The following is an 18627-nucleotide window of genomic DNA, read 5'->3' on the forward strand; positions in this document are numbered from 1 at the left end:
GCATCTTCCATATACTGCTCAACGCTCTGAAACTCTTCGTTTCGAACAGCCGTCATAAGCAACGTCTCACCATAAGTATCTTTTCCTATGCGCAGAGGTAGATTATATTGGATTTTGCTCGCAACTGAGTACTGACAGAGTACCGGTGATGACTTGATTCTCCTAGAATTGCACGCAAAGTGCAGGGATTCGGTTGCAGCTGAACTGGTGGCAATGCTTGAAATACCGTCACGGAGTAAATCTACATTGTCTTGGACAGTAAGGTTCAGTACCTCTTTCTGCGTAAGCTCTGCGTAAGCATGGATTGCACGACGAACATCGAAGAAGTAAGTACAACACGAGGAACCATGCCTCTTATTCCAGAGACACACTGACGAGTCTAGATCATCTGCGCTAGTAGACAGCTTGGTATAAGAGAGGTTACGGCTGGATGACCTCCAGTTGCATGTTGCGGATTGATTGGAGAATGAATGGATAAGTGAGTGGAAGATAGAAGCTCTGATTCTGCAGAGGCACGTGGCGGCGGCGTCCCACAGCCGTCCTAGATGAGCTCCTGCACCAGTCGTTCTCACGCTACTACCTATCTACAGACGCACATCTGTCGTGATACCGTGCAATATACTAATAACACGGGTTGCCACCTGTCTGGACCAACTGGATTGAGTTAACAAACAAGTAATCAGACCCATCGTGTTGTCGTCTCAACAAGGGAATCGGTGGAGGCTTCAACAGGACGCGTGGCATGCTCATCAGTCGTTGCCAATTAAGTTACTTAAAACCAAATGGCCACTCCATCGGCGGAAAAGGCAGACACACTCAAGGAAACAGTGGATTATGTGACAGAGGCGATTAAGCAATTAGAGATGGAGCAGGAGCAAGTCGCAAATGACAAGCACCCAGAGTTTCAGCGCCTACTTGCGACTTTGGATGCCACACGTCTTCGCCTCTTGTCCATAGCAGAGATACAGTATCAGCTATCTATTCAGCATGCTAAGCACACCATGGAGTATACAAAAGCGCAAATTGAGGCCGATTTCCTCGTCGCCAGGGACGATGTAAAAGACAAGCTCTACAATGATCTGCGGAGACGCCGGAAGGAAATCAAGGATCTGATAGACAAATTAGCTCAGCACGGGGTCTCGGTTGAGCAGGAGTTAGTTGACAAGCTTGACACGCGTTTTCCTGCACGAAAGAGGACCCGTGAAAATTCGCGGTCCCAGCGCCCAGAGTTCAACCTCAAGCTCTCTGAGCACGAGATCCGCGAGGACACCGTGTACATCCAGTCCTTGCGACAGGAGAACTCTAGTAAATAACAGAGCAGATTCACTTTATGCTCATGGCGATCCTCTTCATGGCCATCTTGCGCTCCCTTCTGAGCTTGGCAATCTTGCCCATGTCCTCGAACGTCGCCTTAGCACGGAGACGCTGCTGCTGAATCTTCTTGCCCCAGACGGAGTTCATGAACGTGTCGATGGCAGGAGATGCTTCTATCTCTTTCTTAAGCTGCTCTGTCGTCGGCTTTTCAGAGATGTTTATCACCTGGTCCGTGAGCATGGCCCATCGGAGGGAAACGACCTGGCGCTTGACGCCCGTTGTGGGACCATCGATCAGGACTGCCGCTGTGCTCAGGATGTCCACTATGACCGCCAGCTTCCCCTTATCGGGCCCGTCGCCGAGATAAACGAGCCTTCCCGCCTCCACAAACCTATGGTAGGACATCAAGAAAATTCATTTTGAATACTTTTTAAAATCAGGCAAACATGATCATTTACAAAAGGCCCCACTCAGATCTCGTAGTCGTGGATGTTGTCCATGTGGAGTGGAAACACCCACTCGCGGGAGGCGATGTGTAGAAAAGCGTATCCGACAAACGTACAACTGAGAAACAGCCCAGCGATGACGCTCCGAGAGTTATGATAGTTTGCAGCAGCAACCCCCGTCACGGTAGTAACAGTCACAGCGCAGAGTAGCACATAAAGAAGCTTCTGGTGGTGTGTGTAGCGCGTAATGAGACAGTACAGGAAGCATAGCGCACATATGGCCGCCTGGCCCTGGACGATGGAGGCAAGCTTCCGATCCAAGGCTGTATGGCGGCCGAAGAGCAGGGGGAGGGCTTTGCGAATGGCGTCCATCATATATTTTTTGTGCAGATGACTCGCCGCCACGTGTTTACTCATTATCCGGCTCTTCCACCTCAACGGTTACCTGGATCCCAGGTATGACCACTGTCTTGGACAAAATTGTGCTAATGTCATTCCCTCCGCAGGTAACCCAGAATGTGCGCTTGTACATGCGTAGCTCAAAACGGTGCCAGGTGTTGGTGCCCTCTCCGCACGGGGATTTTCGGGTTGTAATGGTCAGCCTCCTGACTGGGGCGCGGCACGGGCCAGATATCCCAAACGCTCTGCCCTCCTTCACTATGCTCTTGACGTACCTCTCGACCAGCTTAAGGTCCTTCCCGACCACAATGATGGTGTACTTCTGGTGCATATCCTTTCCATCCTTGTGATCTGCAAGATTCACGCCTCCAGTCGACACGCTCTCTGCCATAGCCTCGGTGGCCGCGTTTTCGTACTTAAAGAATTCATTTTAATTCTGTTAAATTTTTGTTTAATGACCACCACGAGCCTATGACAATAAACGTATAAATGCGTCCCGCAGTTGAGGGTTGGTAGAGCCAGAGTACCTTTTAAGCCTCTCCAAAGCAGAAAGACCGCGAGTGTCCTCTAGGGCTTTTTCCCGTGGTGCTAGGATCTCTGCACACTCAAAGTTCTGGAACTCTACAGCATAGATTAGGGCTGTGCAGTTGTCGTCTTGTGCGTTTTGGACTCCTGCTTCATATGGAGCTAACAGCCTCACCATAGTTACGTCTCCTGCTACCGCTGCCCACATAAGCGCGGTGTACCCCTTGCCATCTTGGCGCCTCTTTTCGTGGTCTATCAGGAGAAGGCAGCATTCCACATTGCCGTTCTTAGCTGCGCGTATCAACGCTGTTTCACCCTTCTTGTTGTGGAGGCCTGCCTCTGTCGTGCACAGCAGTTTTACTGCGGAGAGGTTGTTGTTGGAAACTGCGTGAATAAGAGACGTGTTGCCATCCTCATCCTTTTCACGGCTTTGGTACGGCAAAAGGCAAAAGATTTTCAGTACATCCCCCTCTATTGCATACCTCATCATCTCCGTGCGCGGGCCTTTCCGAGATGTGCCACTTTCTGTAATATTAGTGGGCATCTGTGTTATGTTCTGAACATCACAGTAGCTAGACTCCAGGCCCCGGAGAAGCTCTGCTGTCTCGAAATGCTCACTCCGTAGCGCTAGTATTAGAGCTGTATCCCCGTTGTCTAAACACATCCCACACTCCAGAGGCGCAAGTATCGAGACAGCACCCTTATTATCTCTTTCACAGGCAAACATAAGAGCCGTGTAGCCGTTAGTTAAGGCACACCCTGCATATTCCATGTGTCGAGGTATGTCATGGTTATGCCGAAAGAGAACAGCGTCCATCAAGGGTGTATGTGTCGACCACCTTTTAGAGGATGCCCTATTCTTCGATGCAATCAGCATCCATTCATCTAAAGGCGACCTGGCGTCTTCTCTCTCATGATTGGGAGTAGTGTCCAGCATTCTCCGCGTACCTCTGGGCCCTGGTGAGGGCTGTACCTTTGGTGATTGAGTAGCAGGAGGTCTGATGTTGGAAGATTTCAGCCTCGTACTGGTATGGACTACGGACCGTGTTGGTGTTGGCAATGTGTGGGCCCTTTCTATGGGCCTGGAGACTTGTGGGGTGCCTGGACTTGCCTTGCTCCCTCTGCCTCTGGAGAGTACGCTGTTCTCTGAGAGAGGTGATGCGATTGACCTCCGAATCGGAGTAGATGATTTTGGTTTGCTAGTTGTCACTCCCAACGTATTCTGCGGAGTATTCTGCAACAGAATTCCTGGGTTCAATACGTGTGGAGACCGTATCAAATTATCCACCGTTGTGTTACACAAAGATATAGAGTTTTCATAACTTTGGATAGTTCTTTTCAACTCTTCATTTTGCCGTGTCAGCGCCTTTATTTGCTCATCCCTTTGTGTTATATTGGCTTGCAGTGAGCTAATAAGCTGTGCTTGCTGTACGCATTTTTGTGATATCACGTCTATCTCATGTAGTCTATTTTGTTCTAGTGACATCTCTGTGGAGTCTGCATCGCTCTGTCTTGAGTACACACTGCTATTTCGATTAGGTGTGATGCTGTCTGCTCTCTCTGTGATGTGGATTGATGGAAGTTCAGACTTCACCAGTTGCTGTGCCGCCGCAAGCAATGTGGAAAGGTTTTCAAAAGGTGCGGACTGGCACAGCACGGCAATCTCTTCTCCTAGTGAAGCATTAATAGCTCGGAGAGATGCATTTTCCTTTTGAAGTGTCTCTCTTTCAACACCGTGAGCCTTTGTGATTTCAGCCATCTTCACCTCCAAATTCTCTATTTTGGACACGAAGATTGTCGCTTGCTCTTCATTCTGACGCTGCTGTGCTTCTAGCTCACGCTGCCGGGCAGCTACTTCTGTTCGGAGGGCTTCGATATTGCTATTCTTCTCCGCCATCTGGGCCTCTGTGAATATTGGATAGAGCGTTTGGATGTGCTCATTTTTGTTGTGTACTGCAGAGTCACGAATGCAGCCGAGTAAGTCGGCATTGGTTTGTCGAGGTTCTGGTGTTGCAAATCTGTCAGAACAGCGGGGCCTGTGGGGCTCGTGAATAGTGGCATCGTGACCAGAAATGTTGCTACTAGATTCGCTGGTTACCAGCTGAGCACTTTGAAGAAAAGACAATGAGTAAGTATCCTCTTCAATCCCCGAAAGTTGGCAAGTGGAGGTGGGGTCGGGGTGGGCAGTGCCCCTGCAAGGCTGCTGCTCTACAGTCGAAGCATCCCAAATGCTAACATTGGGGGTCAAGGAGAGCTCTAAGCCATGGTTCTGGTTAGACTCTGTCACACAGATCTCTTGGTTGGTGGCCAGGCTTTCTGATTTTAAAGACTGCTTTTTCACTTCACAGTGTACCCCTCTAGTACTTAGTTCGTGTAGAATAAGGTGCTGGATGGGCTCAGATGTTGTAGGGATCATGCGGTCGTACACACATTGAAGATCTTCGAGAGCCAGGCCAGGATGCCGGAGAAGAATCCTTAAGGACGGTACATCCTCTCGTTGGACAGCGATATCCAGGGCTGTTAGCCCTGCTTTGGTATGTCGAATACTCGTGTAAGCCAACAGAAGTGCCAAGGCCTTACATGCTCCAGATTGAGCAGCAAATATGAGGGCATCTTCATTGTTATCCGTGCAGACATCAACCTCTGAAGGTATCAAAATGCTCGCGAGATTGGCATTGTTCATTCGGCACGCAATCATGAGTGCGGTTTCTCCTGCCTCTGTGCGGGTTCTAGCATGAATTTTTATCATTTCACTCACAAGTGAGATGTCGCCGCACTTAACTGCGTTGAACCAATCGTGCTGGGCCGGATCTAAAGGAGCATCCATAAGAAATTTTAGAGCGTGCCCGGAAATAATACTTAGACGCAATTTACATGTCTGCTTCAGCCACCAAGTTGTTCACATGCGCCAGGCAATTGTCTAGGGCACCCCTTGTCTTCGCAATAATGGTTATTTGGAGCTTCTCACCCTTACTCTCCCCCGGGCGAAGCACCGTAGCATCGAAGGCTTGGCTGAGATACTCAATTGTCTGTGCCTTAAGCAACTGGCGCTTGGCACTTGCAGAGAGATTGCTTATATCCAGCACAACTTGGGCTCCTGGAAGGTCGCAGATCCCAAGAGCCGCAGCCGTCCGCACTGCAGAATGATACTCGGGAGGTAAGGAATACTGGGCCGACAACGGGTATATGAAGTTTGGAGACAGAATGTGGAGAGTGGGGTGGAGTGATGGTTGTACCTCTTCTCTGCCATTCTCACTAGCTAAACCGGTGTTGCGTAGGTTCTTTATGTTAGCCAGGCCATGTCCCGTCCGTACTAGAGGAACAAATGGGGGGTGCTGGCCAAGTTTCTGTTGCGCTAAGTAGACTGTGTGTTAGTGTTTGCAGGTCCCTCCTTTTTTTGCTGTTTCCCCAACCTCAAAATGGCTTCCAGGACTATGTGCACCTGCCACGGAACCATCCATCCCCTAATCCCCGCGCGGACAGGGGCACTCATGTGTCTCAACTGTGGGAACATCGTCTGCCAAGCACAGGGCTTGGGGCCGTGTCTCTTCTGTGGTGCTTCCTGCAGCAATGAGCAGTTTGCAGTCACCGAGGAGCTGGTCACACAGCAATCAGCTAGCTCTGCCTCGCCCGCAGCTCGCCAAATGAACGAAAACCTGAAACGCCTCGTCCGACGAAATCCTTGTGAGCCCCTCACTGAGGCTGAAGAAAAAACTGCTGAGTTATTCAGGCAGACAATACTGAAGAACATAGAAGATGCGGCAGAGATAGATCCTGTGTTGGCCATCAAGGATGATCAAGATGGGCTCCTCGGGCTTCTTGGGGATTAAGCTCAGAAGCAAATCATCGCTTCTATCATGTGGCTGCTGAATATGCTGAACCTTTTTGTGCATAGAGAGATGGAGGCATCTTTGCATCACTACTAATGAACGAGGTACAAAAAATCATATGAGTGAATTGCGTACTCTGCACACGCAAATAACCATTATTGGGGGACACACGAAGCCAATCCGTGGTTTGTATGTGGGAAGCAATTTTCTGATAGTCGCAGACGAAGCCCAGGTGTACTACTACAAACGACCCTATGAAGACGAGGATTCATATGGGATTGAGTGTACCTTTAAGGATAAATTTGGAGGCCCTATCTCTTGCATGGCCTACAGTATAGCCTATGGCGTTGAGCTTCTCTACTTGGGCACCACCCTTGGGTGCCTAAACGTTGTTCGCCTGAAGACAGCGAACGGACGGAGAACGATGCATCTAGACCACTTCTTCTATGTTGGGAGGGCTGCAATTCGAAAGCTACAGTGGCTAACTATGGCTAAAATCTTAGTGATAACTGCTGCATCTCCTGACATTTATATGTATGTGCCTCTGCTCGGGCAAGTTTTCTCCCGAAGGGTCTCGAATAAGCCCCTCACGCATAGTTTTCTGGACGAGCTCACAGAGGCACTTTATATTTCTGATTCACGGGACTATGTGAGGGTCTTCAACATACCTCTTAGCAATCCAGGAATTATCAATCAGAATGCGGCAGTACGAGGATCGTCCTTGTTTGTTTCTTTGTACGACGGTACATCATACACTCCGACAACCTCCATTTTCGCCTCTGGGATGGGCTCTACTAAAGCACAGACTTTTAATAGAAAATTCCACGAATCAAGTAGTACTAAGCAAACGACAGACAAGCAAACGACAGACGAGCTTTCCACAATCAAGATTAGAAACAACACTAACTTTAGCATATCAATGGTTCCTAAGACCACTGCGCCATCCACTATCTATTCACTTAAGCCAAAGAAGCACCGTGGCAAGAAAGTTTTAGCTAAACTTTCTAATTTCTTTAAACGGTTTTCTAAGCATACCAGCCAGGCAAGGCGTGTAGAGTCATCGGAGCTTGGTGTGTGTGCTTTGCAAATAGAGGGTCTGGGGGAGAATGCTATCGATACTAGTACCAGAGCTGTCTCAATTGTGACAAGCTGCACTGGGCAGGACGCCGTCTACGTACCCAAACTAGTTGCTGCGTTAGGAATGAACTCGGCTCGACGGCTAGTGCAATCTGCGCACAAGAAATCTATCCGAACCTTTCTGATCGACCCCGTCAACGGGCTAATATTTACTGGAGGAGATGACAAGGTCATTGCCATATGGAACATCGAGTCGCTGTTTGTGTCTGGTGAATCATACATAATCGATACCAGCAACTTCAACTACAAAAAAGTCACAACACTGGCCTTTTCACCTTTGCGTCTTGTGCTTTTCAGTGCAGACGAAAGCGGGGCTATTAACGTGTTTGATGCCAACAACCTCCTTATTGTTAACACCTGGCTTGCACACAGCGGTCCCATCAATGGAATCTTTCTTGATGACGAGGCAGGGCTACTCTACACATATGGCAACGACGGACTTATTAAGGTCTGGCGCGTTTGGATAGACGAGTCTGAGTGCCTTGTCGCTAAGAGGAAGTAGTTCTATTCACGCTTGGATGGTGAGTATAACGTTGTATGCTATACTATTAACTATTACTAAGCCAAGGACAGCAAAGAATAGGCTCATGTAGCTTTTCATTGCAAAGAAGGGCTTGGTGTCTCCTGATGTCAGTACGAACGGAGCTGGAGTTGGAGCCGAAGCCGGCTCGGGGCAAATGGTAGAATTGTTGTTACTGGTGTCCAAGACGTGAGTAGAAGGCTGTTGAAGCGGCCCGGTATATATTGCGGATACGGTGGCAGGCGCAACGCTCTTCGTGACGAAACGTGTTTGATCATAGAGAGAGCTTTCATTGGGAGACAGAATAGACAGCTGCTGAGGACCCTCTCCACAAACGCTGGCAGACATGCTATTCAACTTGGCATTTGGCTCTCCAGCGCACACAACTACAGGCTCATCGGTATTGCGAGGCAGAGCGAATGGTTGCACTCTACCATCTGCAATAACGCTAGATGGAGTGGCAGCTGAATAGTTCCCTGTTTCTGAGCGGTCCCGGCTGCTTTTCTCTTGTAACATGAACATGGTTAAGGTCTGTTGGGTCTTCATGATATGCTCAATCTGTTCATTGTGTCCAGTTATGAGCGTCGTTATCTTCTCAAACCCACTTGAAAGAGACGCACAATGTTCTGTATTTTGTTTTGTCAGAGCATCAAGTCGTTCTATTTTTTCGCTTATGCCTGCTAAGAGAGTTGATAAGGATTTTTCTACCCCCTCGAAACTTCCATCACCTCTGGGAGAGTACTTGCTCGGGCGATTAGTTGCCCCTGGTGTGATGTTTGCACTCCCTGCATTCGGCACAGCACACTTGGCAAGAAGCTTAAAGCAGTCTTCATGCCCAGGACTGTTAACGTCTTCTTGTGCGCCACCTGCGCCGGAATTGTGGATCGATAGTTCTTCACTGGAAACCTTAGTTTGGCTGAAGAGATGAGCTGCTTCGTCTGTGATATCTGCCCTTTCATGTGCAACCCCAATAGAAACACACGGTAATGATAGATCCTTCGGCGAAGTATTCTCTTCTGTCCGCTCACTGATCGTGCGGCAATTATCAGAGGTGCAGATAGACACCAGTTCTTGGCTTATATTCTGTGCATTAGCCTTTTGAACAGATTCCTTTACCAACTTTGAGATTGCTGGAATTTGTCCTTTATTAGCAATTTTTGGCCGTACAACATGGGGCTCAGAGTCATAGGGCCCTACCTTACTGAATGATTTGCGGGAGATATTGCGGCCGACATCTGACGAGCCTGCCCGCCGAGGGACGGACCTGGAAGCCGACGAGGACCTGCTGCCCGAGCGCATTGTCCTGATAGACTCTTTAGAAGGTGTCTGCTTCATTGGAGTAGTCATGGGCCCAACGTCCTTGTGGATTGCTAACCTCTCAGTAGACCTACTTCTATTTGGTCCCGGAGAGATGGTGTCCCGTGACACGCCCCTGGGTTCTTTGCTCTTAGGCCTGCGAGCCTCCTGTGGAGTGGTTCGCGTATTGGCAGCACGCAACGGTATTGGCTTGGTATTGGGGATCGTCAGGCGAGGGGTTGCGTGAAGCAAACTAACAGTAGAGACAGGCCTCTTGGCTTCTTCCATTTGATCTGGAAAGCTGCTGATCTCGGCATCCTGCTGACAGGTATCTATAGTTTCCTGGGCAGCAGCGTGCGTTGTAGTCGGAAGTGTAGCCGAGGGTTCAGTGGTTGCAAGAAGGCCAGGGGCAGCGGAGGCTAGTTGCTTAGAGAGGCTGGCAGATGAGCCAATAATGATGTCCTTGAACGCAGTATCTCTAAGATACGATGTGAATCCACGTTGAGAGGAGTCAATACAGTCCTTTTCTAGTTCAAACAGTAGCTCTGCTACATCCTTCGCACCATGGATGATGGCATAGAACAGTGCACATTTATCTCCGTCATCAGGATTGGTCAGTTTGGCACAGTCTGAGATGTGGTCCTGGACGTACTGCACATCGTTTGTGGCAGCCGCATAGAACCACGGATGTGTTGCTCTGAAAGACGGATCCTCTACCATGGCCCGTTGCTCAAGAAACGATGTGACCAAGTTGATACAATCTGTCTGGGCATCTGTCAACTCACGATCACATGTACACTCCTGGACTATGACTGTTGTGAGACTAGAACACTCTGATGGGAGGAGCAGTTGCACAGATTCTTTGTGGCCGGACATCATCGCCATGGCCAGGGCATTACAACCTTTAGGAAAGTCTGAAACGGGCTCCTTCAGTGTGGCGTTGAGCTCTCCTTCGTAGGAGAAGAGAGTTTTTATAATGGTGGTGAAGCCATGAAGAGATGCCCGCATCAGGCCGGTGATGCCACGATAGTCTGAGAGACCTGCCTCAAGAGGAGCTAGCTCCTGGACAATAGGCTGATGACCAGAATCGCACGCAAACATTAGCGCCGTCCAGTGCGTGTCGCAGTAGATTCGCGCCTCATGACCCTTTAATACGCCCACCACTTCACGGCATCCGTAGCGGGCCGCGATCATCAGCGCAGTATAGCCCCCGCTTGTGGTCCGTGAACCCTTCATCTGGCGACAGTAGGCCTTGATGTATGAAATGTCACCTGTCCTGGCCGCCCTGAACCACTGATCCATGACCGAGAATCTGGATTTTTGTTGACGGCAGATTATAAAAAACCACTAATTTAAATGATCATTGCAAATGGCCAATATATCTGTAAGATCGAGCCGACTGGGATTAAATACTTCTCCACAGCACAGCCCAACACTTTAGAGGTGAACACAGCCTTCACCATAACCGCAGCCACCCTTCCGGCTGATAGCAGCGTGTTATATTTTAGCGATGGGGAATTTCTATATACTTTCGATATGGGGCATGAAAATGACAATATTCGGAGAATCACTATTCCGAAAACGGGTTCTATTAAGCAACTATATTCTGCGGTCAATAGCATTTGTGCCCTCTTAGTGCTCCTCACTGAAGTTGAGCTGCTTCTTGTCACAGACAGAAATGGTGTAGTGCACACCATACGGCATGCGCTAGAGCATCCTCCCCCCTTTTATGCCATGGACTTGTCATCGCTGGCACATCTATTCACAGATCCTCCTGGGATGATGAAATTAGAGTCATCCTCGCCTGCAAACTTCTTCCTGAGTATTGCGTTGCGCAACCTACAAAGTGTTGAGTACCGGTTTGCTGTCTCCATAGTAGATAACGCAAGTCTTTCAATCAACATTGCATCTACCAGTACTCTTATCCCTAGGGTTCCTCAGCCCATCTTATTCTTTAAGTATTTCGGTCGTCAGACCGTTTTTGTGACCACAGGGACGCTCTATCTCATTTCTCAAACAGACTACCTTGCTATACCTATAGATCAATCCTTAGCCAAGTCAATCTGCAACGCTAAGATTTATTCATTGCTTTCATCTACCTCTGCCACTGGCAACACACCGGCCTTCCACGGAAATATCAGCTGTATTGTTCTTCTCTTCTGCAAGGACACTAACTGTCACGTTGTCAACCTAGAGACCAGGGCTGTGAAGGAGATCCTTGACACCAACGGTGCAAAACACGCATATGAGAATAATGGAAGCTTCTTTTTCGTGTCTGAAGATGTTCGGAAAGAGCTACGATTGACAGAACTGACCAAGTACTTCTAAACCACCCACTGCCTACCTTCCTACTCTCTTACCTCTTATCTCTTATCTCTTTCCGACAACACGAGCCTGTCCACCCCAGTTGTCAGATGACTCTTGATATTGATCACCACCGCCTCTGTTATGGGACGACTCGTCGTACCAGCTGCTATCCTCCTTGCGGCGGACGCCTCCATGCTCGCCATCTGTGAATGAAGCGTTGATTGTAGAGTCCTTGTCAAGGAATCTTCCCGATGTCGACATCTCGTGCACAGTGGCTGTGTACTCGCTGGAGCGATCGTAGCTGCTCTCGCTGTTCGATCCATCATCCCCTTGTTCAGCCTGCTCATCTGTCCCATCATCCTCATTGTTATCTTGCTCGATGTCTATCTTCGCCAGCATCGAGTACTTGATTATGTACTGCACTAAGAGCACTATTCCGAGCGTTGCCCCACAAAAATCACCAATGGGGTAGGCCAGAGTGAAGTCGGCCTGGTCACCTATAACAAGTGCCATGACCATCAACGAAAGAAGTGCTGGAATGGTGCGGGACAGCTGCATTATTATGGCCAGCAGGACCTTGCCTTCCAGTTGGGAGGTCGTGCTCACGATGTGGTAGGGTCCCATAAGTGGCGGTGTAATGAAGGCCCACTTGGTGATTGGTTTTATGGCCTCAAGGAAGGCATTGGACCAGTCTGGTTCAGTGGCGTAGCGTGGCTGAATCCCCTCTGTCAGATGATCAGAGACAGAGAGCAATGTGAAGGAAACGACGGATGGAAGAACGCACATGTACACTAGTGTCAATATTATTGACTGTTTCGCCCTACGAAAACGCTTGATAGCCAGGTTGAACCCAATGATCTGAGCAAAGCCCTGAACTAATGAATTAGAAAGAAGTGAGGCAAGAGCATAGAATCGTGTGTACAAAGAATATCCGACGCGCTTATAGATTAGAACCTCCTGGTCTGAATAGAAGTACCCATAGAGAAGATTCATTATTATTACAACAAGTTGCATCTGAGCCAGGAAGAACCACTGCGGAATTGCAAAGAGCAGTATCCTCCATATTATTTTAATGTTGATGGGAAACAGGCGCCGGAGACTAAAGTGCAAACACCCCTTCAAGGGGATCATAAGGCAAGACTTGTGGAAGAAGACTACGATCATCCAGATGGCTATAACAAGATTGGTTGCTAGATATGCAATAGCTAGATAGTATAAAGTGCTCGGCGTTCCCACTGGATTGTACATAGATGAAATGTAAAGCAACATGAATGTGAAAAAGAGCTGGAGAAGTGCAGAAAGCAATCCTCGCATAGTATGGATGCAATTACGATTTTCCACCCTCAAAAATGGCTGAATGGATGCGGAAAAGGCCGTTAAAATCGGTCCACCGATGAACATCCACAAGTAGTACACGTAGCCAAATGCATCTTCGGATCTTTTGAAGACAGAGAGGAACGAGCTTAGGTGTTTGTATGGAGATGCAAAACAAATTGGCACAAGGATTCCCCAGATGAAGATGATAAAGAAGAAGTGCGAAAGATATATGTTGGCCACGTTCGCATGTCCCTGTGCAAGAGCTCGTGATACAAATGTTGATGTCGCTGTTGCAAATGCATATGGCGCATACGTGTTTAGCATGAGTTCGAGCGGTTGGTACACGGAATGAAGTGCAACCGCACTGAACCCGGAGTAGTAAAATAGTAGAGTGTACTCTGCCAGGCCTCCAAGAGCACCCAGCGTGTTGACTATGATGGAGGGAGTGCTTGTCTTCCAGATGAGAGTATTAATGCTGTCAGTGGATAAACGTTGTATTGAGAGGTCCACAGCCAGGGCCTCCACGGATCCACCAGAGCCGTCCGATTGGGCATCAAATTTATCATCGATCATTAGCGGCGGCATTCAGACAAGATGCTCTAGGTAAAATATTATAAACAAAAGAAACTCTACTTCGAGCCTCCAGCTTTTCAAACCATGCCCAGGCCTCTTGTAGCAGCCGATACCATCGATTCCATTATGAGGCTGGAGCACGAGGAGACGCGGCTGCGACTCTTAGAGCTGGCGAAGCTGTCCTCAGATTCAAAGAAACTGACGCCCATTGACGAGGTAATTTCCACTCTACAGGCAATTGCGCCTGATGAGCTTGCATCTAAGACATCTATGCAGACACTTTCTGAAATCCTTAGTAGCATTTATGCCACCCCCAATCAAGATATTGCAGAGATGATAGTCCAACACGGAGCCAGCCCAAAAAGTGAGCCGACAAAAGTGAGCACCCAGCTACGCAGAAAGAATACAAGCAGAGCTGCCGAACTGCAACATTCCCTTGCGGCACACTCTGCATACTTGCAGTCGCAGCAGCATGAAGCCAGAAAGCCCATATCTCCTGAGCAGACGGAAAAGAAGGTCAAGCATCTTAAAAATACAGTAGCTAACGAGAACAAAGACACTACGGAGAACCAAGGCAAGGTGAGAAGGAGAAGCCGCATTAAGCTGGAATTAAAGGACGGTGCCACTGCTCCATCTGTCGAGCCCTCAATAAAGCGCAAGCATGTCCCCAAGAAGCAGGCCAGGCTCGAGACTCTGCAGTCCGTTTCTCATCTCGCTGTCCTCTTCAATGTTCTCACGAAGGAGGATGCTACAGCAGTGCCGCACGTATACATGCCGAATCTCTGGTTAGGATGCCTACAGAGTATCTCTTATGAGTCGTTTTTGTCCTTAGAAAAGCTTTTGAGCCGTAGCGAGTTCCTTTCAGTATTTGGTCTAGTTCTAGAAGCACAGTCTGCTGATAGCCAGATCCCTGCCTCTCTTGTAACCAAGCGTACATCGTCTGTGCTGCCACCTGAACAGCCAAAGAACGATATTGACATGCGAGCGAGTCTGGCGTCACTCCTATCGACATCATCAGAGTATCGCGCAACTGGCATGGTTTGCCCACTTTCTGGAAAGTCACGGACAACTGGGCAGTCAGCAGTGTCACTGCCCACTCCCAGTTCTTTTCAAGTCAGGAAGGACCCAGTGATCCACTTACTGACTCAATTATTGTTAGCTACCAGTGGAATCTCTTTAACTATGCCGTCTCAGGCCCCAGATGACTCCCCAACTTCCATTTCAGAGTTTACTTTGATGAAAGAGGTCTTAGAGTACTCTTTGTACTATCAAAACGCTTACTTTTTCGAACAATCTACTTTACACTCTAAGCAGCGGTTCAATAACGCAATGGACTGGGCCTCTACTTTAGTGCAAACAGCAAAGCCCTCTAATAATGCAGAGATACAATCCTTGCTCAGCTCTCTTGCACCCCATATTAAGCCATCCACACACGACATCAGCAGAGGAGAATTGCTTTCATATATCTACATTAGCCTATCACTGAGGCGTTGGCTCAACATTCAGCAGTCTTCTAGTCCGTCCAGGCCTCTCTCAAACCTGCAACGCGTCATTATAGCAAAACTTAAACTTCCAAATCCACTCCCTGCTGCGCACAACTTGGATAGTGATTCGCGACTCTTATTCTTCAGTAAGCGAATAGTGAGCCAGGCGTTGCTTAATCTTTACTATAACTCCTCCTCCACGGTAGTTGCACAACAAGAACAACCCTACGCTCGCTTGACAAAGTATCTGCTCCCCATGGGTATCCCACCTGTTCGGTTGGTGCTTCTTGACGAACCACTGTGCGGCCCCGTTTTTGATCCATATGAAAAATATTTCCTAATGTCTGTGCACCATCCTGAACTTCAGTTTCTTGTTGCTCCTCCTCGATATCTTGACCAACCCGCCTTCATGCAGAGCCCTGGCATCAGTGCACCTCATCTCGGGCCAACAAGGATTGCACCACGACTAGCTCTAAAAATAGAACAGAAATCTGGTTGCACTAACTTGGTTCTCGATGAAGCAATTGATCCGGGAACATGTATCATGGATGTAGTTGGGTGCTACTTACCGATTGAGGAAGCACACCGCATCCTTTGCTATCTTGTCGAAGAGGGGTTGCGCTCGGGTCACTCCTATTCAGCTGTATGGAACGAGGTTATTCGCTATTCTTCTCACTGTATTTATCTCGAAGGGCTTCGGGTAATTATTGACATGAACTGCTGCTCGTCACTATCTGTCTATATTCAATTTGATGAACCTGATAATAAGCAGGAGGCTGCAAACTGTGAGCTGGGCTTGTGCTATTCTCTAGACTACGTTATTTGTAGATTGTACAGTACCGTTGCTATCACGTCAGGATCGTCTATCCGTCTTCCACTTAAATATCAATGGCTAAACAGAGAAGTACCTACAGAGATAACTGGCTGCACTGCAGACGATATTCGCAGAGAGTTGATATCGAAGCATATAAAGGGTTGTGAAGACTTTATAACCGACCCCTTGGATAGCATTCTCGCAATACCTGCATACGATCCCTTCTCCGGAGGCTATTCCTTACTATCCTATCCTGGGCCCTATCTCTCACTCATCAAGGAAATTATCGCTGTTATGATGTCTGTATCATACAGAGAGGCGTCGAAGTTCACGTCTGCAGACTACCTTTCTTTTCTAGAGGCCTACCGCATTGGGCTTCGTAGTCCCGGACCAGGATATACTAATACGTTACCTAAGAGTGCTCAAGCGCGGGTAACTCTTCAGCGAAACATTGAGCTTGCTCAGCGGCTAGTACTCTCGATCATGATGGAGACGAAGAACTTGAACTTGTTCCTTGCACTGGACCGGGATAACTTATTAGATAAGCAGCTAATTGATACTGACACCCTAATTCCGGTTATAGCACAGAAGTTCAAAGATTGCTACCTATACAGTCACAGGTGCCGTCACGTGGCCAACGGTACTCCACCCGTTCCAGGAAGCTCATCTGCTGTGTTTCTCAAGCAGGCGATGGATAATAGATCAAATGCAGTCAAGCGTATTGGGACCGAATACAATCACTTCCTCCTCCTATACAGAATTGCATTTGCGGTACAGGCTATGGAGGATCTATTCTCGCACCCCATGATCAACGATGAGCTGTTCATACAAGCAGATACTCAAATATCCGCTCTCGGATACACAGAGTTGGAGCAGGAAGTATCCCAAGAGCAGTCGTCGGACCAGGACGATGCCAAGCCAGCCCGTCTTGCCCTCACTGGAGCTCAGAAAAAAGAGCAAGCAGCAGAGCAAGTAACGATCGAACCGTCAACTGATGCCTCTGTAGCACCTGCTCGAATCAATCTTAAGCTTAAGGAAGCCCCTGAGCAGGAGTCCAAGTCATCTTCTCCTAATATCACCTATGATAAGCACACTTCTGAATGCCAAGCATTTTATATCCAGGAGCCTTACGCGCCATCTCCCAACCCGTACATTGATCTTAACACTATACGCCTTGTGTCAACACTAGACTACCTTCTGGGTGAATCTGTTCCTGAGAAAAACCTAGCTTCAATGATAACAGAAGATGAGATGCGGCGGGGCCTCTCTAATGCCCTTGGATATGGGTACTAAGTTTATGAGTGAATTATTTTCTAAAGATTGATGGAATTAGTTTTTTAGTTGGGGATTAGAAAGCATGATCACGGAGCAATCTGCAGCACACAATCAAGGGTGATGGAGACTCTGTGAAAAGCATTGACATTCTCGAGATCTCATAAAGGAATGCTATTCTAGACAGAGTAGGGTACAGCAACAGTGACTAAGTAGCCACAAATCTCTCCTTTGTCTGTAGTGTTGTACTGGGACTCTTTTTCAACTCGAATTTTAGGGACACAGATGATACAGATCGAATGATGTGCAAGTACATAGCAAGGGTTGTTATTCAAGGATAAACGAACCCGATCCTTCTGATGCTTTCCTCTGATATTTTAACTGCTAATCGCTTAGAGTGTAAAATGACTGATTCTAAAGAAACTGCTGTTACGGCCTACAACTTGGTGGTATCATGCATTGGGCTCAAGCAGCTCCCAGAGCGAGCACACTACATGGCCGTCGCCCTATCTCTTCTATATATTTTGGACTCCCGGGGGCTCAGCAGCTTCTCGAACATCTGCAAGGATCATCCACAAATCTTCACCATCCTCGTTAATTCCATTCTTGATTCAAAGAAATCTGGTTCCTTGGCCGTGCTTGCGCTGCGAGTTCTCTTCTTTGCGATAAATTGCCCCGAAACTGCACATATATTTTGCAAAGATAACTATCACTTCCTTGAAAACCTCATCCACTTGTCAGAGAACCCACAGACAGATCCCAACATCGCTCAAATGCAAGTGGTTACGTTTAGCCCCACTGCACTTACTAACACCAACCCTTCAGATGGGTCCCTACTCCTGACCCTGCAGGATCCTCTGCTGTCTGCAACCTTTGTAAGTACTCGATATACTCTGGACCCAGCCAGCTGCTGGGGCTGCGATATGCTGTCCGACGCTTCAGCGGCTATCATTGCGCATCTTGCACTCGTTAGCCCTCTCGCTCGGCGAATATTTATCCTGAGCCCCTGCAACGGGCTGCTTGCTCACAGTCTCGCAAATGCGTCGTTTCTAGAGCTAGCTTCTCCGTCACGTCTCATTCACCTCCTGGACGCATTGTTCTACATGGGTAGCATGAGTGCTTCGCAGGAAGCAGCGGTACAATTTCAGGACTTTATTTGCAAACACAATCTAAAGAACATGGCCATCAAATTGGGCAATCTGATATTTCTTAATAACATACATTGGTATCTATTGTATCAACACACGGATGTACAAGTTAAAAAGGCTGGCTCTGGGATTTATAGCCTCGAGACCCGGCAAGTCATCTATGACTCAGATGATCTTTTTTTGTTGAAGCAACAATTAATACGCTTCCTAAGATTGCTTTTTAAAATCGCCGACTACTAAGCTTT

At 48.1% G+C, this 18627-nt stretch overlaps 13 protein-coding genes across 13 annotated transcripts.

Moving 5' to 3' along the window:
* Nucleotides 1-782: 782 nt before the first annotated feature.
* On the forward strand, nucleotides 783-1313 carry GL50803_006026 (uncharacterized protein; the record flags this gene model as incomplete). The annotated part of the gene is made up of 1 exon (XM_001709531.1): nucleotides 783-1313. One exon carries the CDS (start codon nucleotides 783-785, stop codon nucleotides 1311-1313), a length of 531 nt encoding a protein of 176 aa, XP_001709583.1.
* A 10-nt stretch (nucleotides 1314-1323) lies between these two features.
* GL50803_0014091 (Ribosomal protein L14) lies at nucleotides 1324-1719 on the reverse strand (the record flags this gene model as incomplete). Its single annotated transcript, XM_001709532.1, has 1 exon — nucleotides 1324-1719. One exon carries the CDS (start codon nucleotides 1717-1719, stop codon nucleotides 1324-1326), a length of 396 nt encoding a protein of 131 aa, XP_001709584.1.
* Nucleotides 1720-1784: 65 nt separating this feature from the next.
* GL50803_0027696 (uncharacterized protein) lies at nucleotides 1785-2132 on the reverse strand (the record flags this gene model as incomplete). Its single annotated transcript, XM_001709533.2, has 1 exon — nucleotides 1785-2132. The coding sequence occupies one exon, from the start codon at nucleotides 2130-2132 to the stop codon at nucleotides 1785-1787; it is 348 nt and encodes a 115-aa protein (XP_001709585.2).
* A 37-nt stretch (nucleotides 2133-2169) lies between these two features.
* GL50803_006022 (Ribosomal protein S20) lies at nucleotides 2170-2550 on the reverse strand (the record flags this gene model as incomplete). Its single annotated transcript, XM_001709534.1, has 1 exon — nucleotides 2170-2550. One exon carries the CDS (start codon nucleotides 2548-2550, stop codon nucleotides 2170-2172), a length of 381 nt encoding a protein of 126 aa, XP_001709586.1.
* A 78-nt stretch (nucleotides 2551-2628) lies between these two features.
* GL50803_0016672 (Ankyrin repeat protein 1) lies at nucleotides 2629-5511 on the reverse strand (the record flags this gene model as incomplete). Its single annotated transcript, XM_001709535.1, has 1 exon — nucleotides 2629-5511. The coding sequence occupies one exon, from the start codon at nucleotides 5509-5511 to the stop codon at nucleotides 2629-2631; it is 2883 nt and encodes a 960-aa protein (XP_001709587.1).
* A 43-nt stretch (nucleotides 5512-5554) lies between these two features.
* On the reverse strand, nucleotides 5555-6048 carry GL50803_0016806 (putative RNA-dependent helicase p68; one part of a trans-spliced gene, as the record gives it). Coding sequence (XP_001707813.2) covers nucleotides 5555-6048 — 494 coding nt within the window.
* A 55-nt stretch (nucleotides 6049-6103) lies between these two features.
* On the forward strand, nucleotides 6104-6514 carry GL50803_0027694 (putative zinc finger motif, C2HC5-type domain-containing protein; the record flags this gene model as incomplete). The annotated part of the gene is made up of 1 exon (XM_001709536.1): nucleotides 6104-6514. One exon carries the CDS (start codon nucleotides 6104-6106, stop codon nucleotides 6512-6514), a length of 411 nt encoding a protein of 136 aa, XP_001709588.1.
* Nucleotides 6515-6632: 118 nt separating this feature from the next.
* Nucleotides 6633-8153, forward strand: GL50803_0014089 (uncharacterized protein; the record flags this gene model as incomplete). The annotated part of the gene is made up of 1 exon (XM_001709537.1): nucleotides 6633-8153. One exon carries the CDS (start codon nucleotides 6633-6635, stop codon nucleotides 8151-8153), a length of 1521 nt encoding a protein of 506 aa, XP_001709589.1.
* A 6-nt stretch (nucleotides 8154-8159) lies between these two features.
* Nucleotides 8160-10769, reverse strand: GL50803_0022003 (Ankyrin repeat protein 1; the record flags this gene model as incomplete). The annotated part of the gene is made up of 1 exon (XM_001709538.1): nucleotides 8160-10769. The coding sequence occupies one exon, from the start codon at nucleotides 10767-10769 to the stop codon at nucleotides 8160-8162; it is 2610 nt and encodes an 869-aa protein (XP_001709590.1).
* Nucleotides 10770-10823: 54 nt separating this feature from the next.
* GL50803_006015 (uncharacterized protein) lies at nucleotides 10824-11795 on the forward strand (the record flags this gene model as incomplete). The annotated part of the gene is made up of 1 exon (XM_001709539.1): nucleotides 10824-11795. The coding sequence occupies one exon, from the start codon at nucleotides 10824-10826 to the stop codon at nucleotides 11793-11795; it is 972 nt and encodes a 323-aa protein (XP_001709591.1).
* Nucleotides 11796-11837: 42 nt separating this feature from the next.
* On the reverse strand, nucleotides 11838-13676 carry GL50803_0016671 (DinF protein; the record flags this gene model as incomplete). Its single annotated transcript, XM_001709541.1, has 1 exon — nucleotides 11838-13676. The coding sequence occupies one exon, from the start codon at nucleotides 13674-13676 to the stop codon at nucleotides 11838-11840; it is 1839 nt and encodes a 612-aa protein (XP_001709593.1).
* Nucleotides 13677-13748: 72 nt separating this feature from the next.
* Nucleotides 13749-17255, forward strand: GL50803_00103606 (uncharacterized protein; the record flags this gene model as incomplete). The annotated part of the gene is made up of 1 exon (XM_001709545.1): nucleotides 13749-17255. The coding sequence occupies one exon, from the start codon at nucleotides 13749-13751 to the stop codon at nucleotides 17253-17255; it is 3507 nt and encodes a 1168-aa protein (XP_001709597.1).
* Nucleotides 17256-17593: 338 nt separating this feature from the next.
* Nucleotides 17594-18622, forward strand: GL50803_0014381 (uncharacterized protein; the record flags this gene model as incomplete). The annotated part of the gene is made up of 1 exon (XM_038045763.1): nucleotides 17594-18622. One exon carries the CDS (start codon nucleotides 17594-17596, stop codon nucleotides 18620-18622), a length of 1029 nt encoding a protein of 342 aa, XP_037901940.1.
* Nucleotides 18623-18627: the final 5 nt, after the last annotated feature.

This window comes from Giardia intestinalis, chromosome 4, assembly GCF_000002435.2.
Source record: "Giardia intestinalis strain WB C6 chromosome 4, whole genome shotgun sequence".
Taxonomy (NCBI): domain Eukaryota; phylum Fornicata; order Diplomonadida; family Hexamitidae; genus Giardia; species Giardia duodenalis.